Consider the following 10,171-nt stretch of genomic DNA (forward strand, 5'->3'; position numbering starts at 1 on the left):
TTACATGTCACTTATACATTTAGGCGTGAATTGCCATTCACAAAGACTGCTCACCTGACCAATCCTTGGAATGAACATAAGCCAGTAAAGATTGGACGTGATGGACAGGTTTGTCAGTTGTCTTTAATTCTGCTTAAGTATATTAACTCCAGCGATTAAAAAGTTCTGAATAACTTTGTTCTGAAAGGTAGGCACAGCTGTCTGTCCACCTTGAGAGAAGTCTTTTTGATAAAGAGTATCTTCTGTTAAAACATTGGTGAAAGTGTTGTCAGTCCCTTAAAAATATGTTGCTTCCTGCCAAGAAGTTGTTATGAAACTAGAGGAATCGCCATTCCAGTATATTAGCTCTCTAGTCATTGCAGTGTACAGATGTCACGTTGTGTGAAAAATGGAGACTTCTTTCCCACATGCAGTGAAGTAGCAGAAGGGGAGGATAAAAGAACAGGAGTAGTTAACAGATAACAGCCAAGTAGAATTATAAAGTAGAACTACATAAGAGCTGCTCTGTTGTTTTACAAACTGCAAGATGTAAGAAAGAAAGAAACAGCTCACATAAGCTCATGACTTAATTTCATCATGCACAGATGTTTACAGTATGAGTTTTGTGTTCTTTGACAAATAGCCATAAAGTTGTTTGGAAGGCTGTAGATGTAGCTGTACAATAGTTAGTAAGATAAAGTTACACCTTCCTTGTTCCATCATAGTCTTCAAATGTCCCCAGATAAGCAAAATATACATCTTCCTAATCTACTATTTATGTGTGCCAGTGAGCTTTTGATCTGCATATTCCAGGCTTCACATGTTGTTGAAGGTAGGTGTTACTATACTCTTTCCTTTTAAAACAAATCACATGTATCTAGAAGTTGCTCTTTCTGCTAATGTACTGAAGTATTATGTTTTGCTTAATTTCCAATAATTTAATGCCTTACTGTAAAAATATTTAATCATATACTTACTTGTGTCCATCTGATTGGCCGCTAAATTTCAAGTGTTCTTCTTTGATCATATGAAATTGGTGTTTAACTGTTCCAGGAAATTGAGGTTGAATGTGGAACCCAGCTTTGTCTCCTATTCCCTCCTGATGAAAGTATTGACTTGTATCAACTCATTCATAAAATGCGACACAAGAGAAGAATGCATTCTCAGCCTCGGTCAAGAGGACGACCATCCCGTCGAGAGCCACTCCGAGATGTGGGAAGGTTAGAAACGTTCTTTGGACTGATAATAGGCACATGTGTGAGAATAACATGATGGAGGAATGTGATTCATCACAAAAAAAAAGCTTTCCCTGCAATCAAGAAAAGAGAAAATCCTCACATCAAGCTGCATGGACGGGTTTGTGGCTTCATTGAGGATTTCACACTGTCCCCTCTCCCCCTGTTTGTCACTTTCAAGAGGAAAATGGGGACCATTTGCTTATGCAGAAAATAATTTCTTGTAAGTCTAGTTTAGACTAGATTTTGGCACAGATCACACAGATCTGTTAATATAGGTAAGCGGATTCATCATGAGCAGGCTAGGTGGAGAAGAGCAAGTCTGTGTGTTCCAAAATGTGTTAATATCTTGTAAAAGCCTTTTCTTTCAGGTATATCTCTGGATAAGCCTTGTCAAATATGGGACTTTTATCAGGATCACTTGTAATTTTGCAGAAGATGACCGCCTCATTTTGAGGATAAAATATTTATATTATTTTGCTGTTCAAGAAGAGCTTGTTTGGGACTGTTTCAAATTATATCACCGTGCTGTGGTTAAGCCCATTACCAAATATTCTCTTACATCTTGCTGAGCTTCTGGAAGCCATAGGTTCTCTCCAAAGGGGGAGGAAGTAGTCCTCGGAGACCCGGCAACAATCCAGAAAGAATGGCTGTTGCTGTGTCTGTGTCCACAACCATTCCAGATGCTGGCAGCACCTGTGGACTTAAAAAGTGGTTTTAGAGGATCGCCATGGTTATTGATCACTGCTGTATGAACTCACCAACATTCCCCAGAAAAGAGGGGTAAACCTGGTTACAGAATTGGAGAAGTTTTTGCAAAGGACTGATATAAGCCCTTCTGTCCATCACGTTTCCCTGGCCCCTGTGTAGCCACTTTGCTTTGATAAATCTAAAGCTTTTCTACTACAGACTGTGTGGTTTGGGCTGAAACCTTTTGGTTAAAGTTTCCTGTTGTGGAAACATCCTGTGGTAGGTACAGATATACAACGAGTCCCCTATCCTTGCTCTTAAAGGACACTGTAACCTGTAGGTAGGAGGAATCCTGGCAGCACCCCCCTTTCTTTGGGCATAAAAGGACTGAGCACCAAGATGGCTTTTGAAGTTAAGCCTGAGAGGTTTCCAGTGCAATAAAGTATTTACAAGTGAAGGTTTTGCAATGGACTGCAAACTATACATTATAACACCATCACACCTTCTCAAGCCTGCCAGGGCCTCCATTTATGTATGTGGCTTTCAGCTTAAAGTCAGTAGTTGGACTACTATATGAACTGTTACTATCATATATTATACCGGTCGTAAGTGCACACTCAAACTACAAGAAAGCGGTATGTTTATTCTTTACACCAGCTTTTATTTTCTAAATCTACTTTTGCTGTACATACGGTTGCTTTATTTGTTCACATGTGATACCTGCTTTTTAAAAATGGTAATACGGTAGATTTTAATGATAGTGGGGGAGGTGGGTGGAATAATCGCCTTTACGCTGTATTATTTTCCTTTTGTCAAAACTGGCATCTATGATGATGTATTTAGAGGGGATAATTAAGTTGCTGATAGTGAGCAAAAAACAAACCCATCTTTACAGGACAACCTAGAATCACCATTTTGAAAGACAAACATCAGAGTTTCAGCTAGTGACATGAATATTGAATTTTAAGGTCCAAACGTATGTTATTGTGTATGGAAAAAGAGAAAGATGCTATTTTGTATGGATTTCACCCCTCTTTGGTTATTAATCCAGTGTGTAGAAAGGGACAGGACTACTTGTGAGACAGTTTTTACAATCCAGGTAAGACATTTTCTCATAGGTTCAGAACTGTTTTGAAAGATGCTGTTTACGCAATTGTTTGGCTTTATTCTTGTAGGATGAACTTCAGTGTAGTAGTTTTGTGAATTACAAGTAGGTTTAAATTTGTGTTGGGTTCAGTTTCTGTTCACACTTGTGAATAAGTCTCGAAGAGGTCAGTGCAATTTGCAAACAGATATGCATACGCTTGGACTGCAAGAAGTATGGTTGGAGCAGGCTCCATGTTAAGAATCCAAGGTTCTTCACAACCATAAAATGCCAGTTAAGAATATCCGCTGTATATGTTGAAACCAGAAGGGATTGGGGCAGATCTTTGTGAAGCTCATACAGAGTCTCAAATACACCTGTCCGAGAAAGTCACTATGGAGCAGTCCCTGTTCCTTCTGTTTTCTTTGTGAAGGTTGTTCCAAACAATTGTTTAATTATTGTCTAATTTATGTAGGCGTCGACCAGAAGATTATGATATTCATAACAGCAGAAAGAAACCAAGAATTGATTATCCCCCTGAATTTCACCAAAGACCAGGTTAATATCTTATTTATATCTCTATATATACACCCACACACATACAAACACACATACACCCACATTTTTGTGATAGCAGAATCTTGAGTTCATGTAGGAATGTGAAAGGTAAGAAAAAGATATAAGGGTAGGTAGGGGATCTGCAGGACTCTGATTATAGAACTAATTTTTAATGTTAGAATTTAATGCAAGGGTGGAAAACCTGAATGAGTCTGAGGTTAATCCCTCACCACCACCACCAGAAACCTGCTGTGGTTCACCAAAAATTAGTAGTGAGGTTCTTCACAACTGAAAGCCATGAGGTTTCATCCCCTTTTTTCTAGTTTGATCTTAAATCATGGCACACTGGGAATGTGTACCTTCTACAAAATAAGCATGCCTCTGGAATCTTTGCTTTCTTGAAAAAATGTTGCATTCATTTGTAGAGGGCAACCACAAAAATGACCAAGGATATTATATGTGAGATACATTTAATGGGACATCTAAGGGATCAAGGTGCCCAGTACAGCTTGTAAGGCATTATAATTTGCCCTGTGTATTTTATCTGACTATATATGTGTGTCTTCTTATGGTATTGCAGTGTATTCAAAAAGTCCCTACTGGGTTTGCATTGTTGCTAAATCTGACATAAAATTACTCAGTTCAAATGTTCAGTTTAAACTTGATTATACAATAGACCCTTAACATCTGTGGGGGTTTGGTTCTGGGGGACTCCACAGATGGGGGGAAATGTGGACAGTCATGCCTCATAATATTCAGTGACTAGCAATATATGTGTCCACATTTATGTGCTACCATTGAATAATATGGGATGTGGTGGCCTGTGGGCGGTTGAATCATATACAGCGTGCCTGCTGTATCTACAGCTTCATGTATTATACGGCCCTTGGTTTAATTGCATATGCCATAGTATTACATAGTTACTTTGGATGGTGACCCAGTCTGTATTTTATAGTACAGTGGTGCCTCGGGTTACGAAATTAATTCGTAACGCGGCCGCTTTCGTAACCCGAAAAGCCTTCGTAAGCCGAATTGCCATAGGCGCTAATGGGGAAAAGCCGCGATTCCGTGCGAAAAAGCCGGAAAAAGCACCAAATTTTTTTTCGTAACCCGAAAAAACATTCGTAACCCGAAACAATAATTCCCTATGGGATTTTTTCGTATCCCGAAAATTTCGTAACCTGGGTATTTCGTATCCCGAGGTACCACTGTAGTTCCAACATCATTATTGAAATCTGCTTTATTAGGGTAATTTAAAGTACATTTTTGTAAAAAGTTTAAAATCGCTGTTGTTTTTTGCCAAATGACAATTCTTTATGGGTCTTTACTGAGACCATAGTATGCCTAAGAAGCTAATGATTGTTTATGTTTCTATTAAGTTGTGAATATTATATAATGCTGCTTGGTTTTAAACAGGGTATTTAAAGGATCCCAGATACCAAGATGCAGACAGGTAAGAGGTGTTCTAATATTACTCATTTTATGCAACGATTGCTTAATATTAGTTCTTAATTTAACAACTCTTTTTCTCAACAGACGATTTTCAGGAGTCCGAAGAGATGTCTTTTTAAATGGGGTAAGCCTGTGCCCTTCATTTTTTTTACACCAACACATGCTTTCAAACTTACCTATTTTCTTAATTGCTGTCCATTTCTCTTTTTTAGTCCTACAATGATTATGTGAGAGAATTCCACAACATGGGACCACCACCACCCTGGCAAGGAATGGTTTGTATTTTTGTTTTATGTCTTTTTATTTATTTATTTTGCCTTAAGTGCAATCACACTATTATTGTAGACATGTTGTAGGTGGCAGTTTTTTTCATCATTTTTTTAAAATGCTTCCTGGTTTTGTCACTTTTCTGCATTATAAGTTAATGGGTATAAAAGGGCTGAGTTTAAAGAACCAGTGCAAATAAGGCTCATCAGGCAGTGCTTTCCTAATAAAATCAATAGGATTTCAGGTGGGGGAGTTTTGAGAAGCACATTTTTATCACCCTGCTCCAGCTGCAGGCTGTGCCAAAAGCAACAGCAATTTTTTAATATGCAGAAGATCATAAATGACAGCATTTATTCTTATTTTAGGCTTTTTCCCCCCCAGGAAAAGGGAGGGGGGGGTTGCTACAGCTATCACCAAGAACCTTAGGAAAAAAAACCTGTCCAAGTAAGAAGCTACTGCTCCTGGAAGCTTCCAGAAGTGGCAGCTTTTTCTTTTTCTAAGGAATTTTCTGCTACAGCAGCGGTGTTATATTTCCCACTGTGTTTTTTTATGAACATCCTTGAGTATTTAAGCTAGATCCAGACAGCAAAGAGTCTGTATGCTGTATTTAGAAAGTATCTTGGCGTATTTGAAGTCAAGATAAGAATTTGAGAAGCAGTGTCAAGCAGAATGCTAAAGTGAAACTGGCTTTCACCTGCGGAGAGCACTGGGAGATTAATATGCAAAGAAGGCAACAGACTAGAAGCCACATTAGAAAAATGATGGCATGGGATTGCCTCCAATTTAAGTGCAGAAACAAAGAATAGCAGTAGCTACACAGTAGGTATCCAGGACTTAAATGGGGTAATCGCTTCTTTAAAAAAAAATACCTAATTTAGTCACCTCTACTCCCAGTTCTCCAGTGATTTCTTTTTTTAAAAGAAAAATAATGGCTCTCCTGACAAGGATATTCCAAATTGCAACTGAACTCTGCCATCTGATATTCCTGTTTTGCTTTAAAATTTAGAACAATTTCATTATATTATTGCCAGCAGATTAATAATGCTCAAATCCCAAACAAATAGCAGTGTAAGATACCACATTGTTATAGTAATAATACCATATTTTTACAATAATTTGTGGTTCTAAGTATTAAAGATTTTTGTTTTATAGTCTTTCCATATGTCTATCTGTAGCGTAAGATGTATATTATGTATTGGCTGTCTTTGCTATATTTGCAAGTATGCACCAAGCCTGAAATTAATCTGAAGAGGAGGGAGGTATGCACAGCTTTGGTTACACAGCATTCCTACAGCACAAGTTGGCTTATATTTCTACCCACTGGCATGTGGAGAGAAGTTGGGCTGGCATAAGTAGAATTTACACCATCACAACTCATTTTATTGGTCAGAAGTCTGTACTTACCATGCAACAACCAAGACCCATATATTATCATCTGCAGCACATGCACATACACTGAACCTATCTGTTTCCTGGCCAATGGAGAGCAGTAGACAAGCATCCAGAATACAGCGCAGTGGCATCATCCGCAGTGACTTCCAGAGGACCCCCAGAAGTCTCTGCAGATGGCTGTCACTGTTTGTAAGAAAATAGCTGGAGCTTGTCTGTTATTCACTCTGTTCTCCACTTCCCAGAGAATGGCCAGGTTTGGAGGGCTGTGGTTAAGAAAAGGGGGGGTGATAGAGGAGAGCCTAATATACCTATGTCTCATAACTACATGTTTCAGTGCAGGATTATGGCCATGATGTGTTTTTATCTGGGTCTTCTGAGAAAGGGAATCACTTCATGGCTATTTTTATAAGCTGATCTCTAGTTTTATGGTAAAATATTCCCCAAGCAGATAAATTGCAAGGTGTGACATAGCATCTTAGCCTTGAATATAAAACTCGGCTGTTCAGTTTCCTTTTTAGCATTTCACCTCAACCTAGCAATTGGGTCTCAGACATGGTGTGATAGAAATTTAAAATATCTGGAAGTTTATGACCGAAGAGTAGAAAAATAATACAGAATATTAGAAATATGAAATATTTGGAAATTTATACAGAGGAAGGGGACAAATTTGAGAGAAAATGGAAATTCAGTGGACCCTTGTTTTACGTGAGGGATCCATTCCATACACAGACACACACACACACACCTGCATAAGGGAAGTACCATGAGACCTCAACTCCCATTTATTTTAATGGTGGCGTGTGCACCATTAAGAAGCCCGAGACTTGCCGTCCACGTGACCTTGTGTCTGCATATGCCAAGCCCACATATGACATAGGTGCATTGTATATCCAGTCTTACTATCGATTTTAAAATGTGACATGTTTTGAGTAGAGCAACATAGACAACATGGTGCCCATCAGATAACAGCCTCTGTCATCTTTGCTATTGTTCAGGATTGCTGGAGTTTTTTTGAGTTGAAATCAGACATCTAGAGGGCACCATCCAACCTGAGTCCCAACTTGGGGGGAAAAGCAGGGTATAAATATAGTCAGCCCTCAGTATACATGGACTTGCTATCTGTGGAGTCAAGCATCCGCAAACGGCAAGCCCACGTCCCCAGTGGCAGTGCATGATGTGGTCATGCTGCTAGTAGGGACAGCCCCCATTGCCCCAGTGGCAATGTGTGCATGCGGCCATGCCACCATTGATTTCTGTTGTCCCTAAGGGTGGTGTGACCGCGTCCACACACCTCCATTGTGGACAATGGAACTTTATCCTCTTGGGATTTTGATATCCCTGGTGGGGCTCCAAAACGGATCCCCTGTGGATACGGAGGGCCGACTGAGCCAATACAATATAATGCTCTTCCTGTAGTGTAGAACCTAGAGCGTAGACATATATTGTTCAATATATTTATATTATTGACAGTGCAGTTCTATATGTATCTATTCAGAAGTCAGTTCCACTGATGTCAAAGGAGCCTTTTCTTAGGTAAATATAGGATTGCAGTTTTTAAATACCTTGACATTAAAAAACCAACCACACACACACATACACATATGTTGCTTTCAGGGCATATAATATTCTGGATCCTTAGAATTGATTAAGAATTCCATTTGTGTGGGGAGGGGGGTCTTGTTTCTTGGGAACTGTAAACCTCTCTAATAACATTTTGTGATTATGGAATTGGAATCTTCCATTCCAGATCAAATGGGAAAATGTCTCTGGGGACATCTAAAATTATAATTAATCCCAGTCGTTCAGAAACGAGAAATGATTTTAGGAGAAAACACAAAATAAATCATGATAAATTCAATTGGACACATATTTGTCACATATGCTGTAAAATAGTATCCAGTTTCATATTTGAAGTTGTACTGAGATTTAGTTAGGTAGAAAGAGGAATCTGAAAATACAGTGGTGCCTCGGGATACGAAATGATCGGGTTACGAAATTTCCGGGATACGAAAAAGTTGGATTGGCAAAAACTGTTTCGGGTTACGAAATATTTTTCGGGTTACGAAATTCATTTCGGCGTGAAATTCAAATGCTGCAAAGTGCAGCTATAGGCTTTCCAGTGCTAACGGAAAAGTGTTTCGGGTTACGAAATTTTCGGGTTACGAAAGGAATGGCGGAACGAATTAATTTCGTAACCCAAGGCACCACTGTAGGTGAACTGCAACAGAGTCTTAAGGCTGAGTTCTACAGAAGCCTTGTTGTCATCTTGAGACAAAGTATGGTTAGAGGATTACCAGTGAATTCAAGATGTTCTGTATTCTGCAATATTTCAAAGTATTCTAACAACATCCAAATACAATTTGATACTTCCTAAGTGAGTTGCTTATCTGGTAATCCACTTGAATGCTGTGTACTCCTCTTGTCAACAGTGTAACCTTCAAGTCTTGGATACATGAGATTTGCAACAGAATGACAGGGATGTAATAATGTTTTAAGAATACTTCTCAAATATTTTACTGCAAAAGAGAAAATGGTTTGGCTCCAACTGAATAGGCTCCCCTTACACTTCCAATTTCCCTCCATTTTGACTTTCAAAGCAATCACTTCAGATCAAATGTATTCATATTTTCATGGGCTGGATCATTGCAGAGAAGATTGTCTATATATTACAACAGTCCTGACCCCATTAAGAAACATTCTGCCTAGCATTCTGGCAGCCTTTTATTTTACTTTGTAGAGCTTAGGCACCGATTGCCAAGTGAATGTCCTCACTACCAGTTTAATTCTTCCAAAGGTATGTTTTTTCTTGAACATGAAGAGATTGTGTGTGTGTGTAGTGTGTGTGGTGTCTGTGTACCTATATGAATTGTGGGTACTTTCAGAGGAGGCTCTTATACCTTTGCCTTAACAGAATAAAGGGCATCTTGACAATAATTTCTTCTGCTTGTAACTTTCCTGTACAGTATTTCCCACCACCTCCATCTTTTCCCCTTACTATAGAAAATCCATGGGGTGGGTGGGGGCAGAAAAAAAACGGCACAATAACTTTTTGTTACGCTAGGACCTGTCCATATGGATGCACTCTTAGTAACAAAATATTGTAAATCACCACAGCCTCTTTCTGCATTCATTTGTGAAAATGTGGAATCCGTGTGTGGATTTGATAAAAGTTTTAATCACTTTGAACTTGAAAGAACATTTCCTCATTTCAGTGAAGTGTTAGCTTTGAAGCACTTCATTAATTGCAATAGCAGTTGGATACTGAATTTGTTTTCCGCACTGATAACCTCAAGGTGGAAAACTATTGGAATAACAGACTGGTGTTTCTTTTCAGCCTCCCTACCCAGGTATGGAACAGCCTCCCCATCACCCTTATTACCAGCACCACGCTCCTCCGCCACAAGCTCACCCTCCTTACTCAGGGCACCATCCCATACCACACGATGCACGATATCGAGATAAGCGAGTGGTAAGTGTGTCTTGAGTGGCTTTTTATTAGTAATAAGTATTGATA

The 10,171-nt window shown here is 39.1% G+C and overlaps 1 protein-coding gene across 1 annotated transcript in view; it reads left to right on the forward strand.

Annotated features, from left to right (window-relative positions):
- The window catches only part of YTHDC1 (YTH domain containing 1), a 31,343-nt gene that overhangs the window by 19,151 nt on the left and 2,021 nt on the right, over window positions 1–10,171 (forward strand). Inside the window, exons 8-14 of the mRNA XM_042473604.1 lie at window positions 4–108; window positions 1,033–1,199; window positions 3,464–3,546; window positions 4,963–4,999; window positions 5,083–5,122; window positions 5,211–5,273; window positions 9,992–10,126. Coding sequence (XP_042329538.1) covers window positions 4–108; window positions 1,033–1,199; window positions 3,464–3,546; window positions 4,963–4,999; window positions 5,083–5,122; window positions 5,211–5,273; window positions 9,992–10,126 — 630 coding nt within the window. The remainder of the gene's footprint in view (window positions 1–3; window positions 109–1,032; window positions 1,200–3,463; window positions 3,547–4,962; window positions 5,000–5,082; window positions 5,123–5,210; window positions 5,274–9,991; window positions 10,127–10,171) is intronic.

The sequence above is a fragment of the Sceloporus undulatus genome, chromosome 6 (assembly GCF_019175285.1).
Source record: "Sceloporus undulatus isolate JIND9_A2432 ecotype Alabama chromosome 6, SceUnd_v1.1, whole genome shotgun sequence".
Taxonomy (NCBI): Eukaryota; Metazoa; Chordata; class Lepidosauria; order Squamata; family Phrynosomatidae; genus Sceloporus; species Sceloporus undulatus.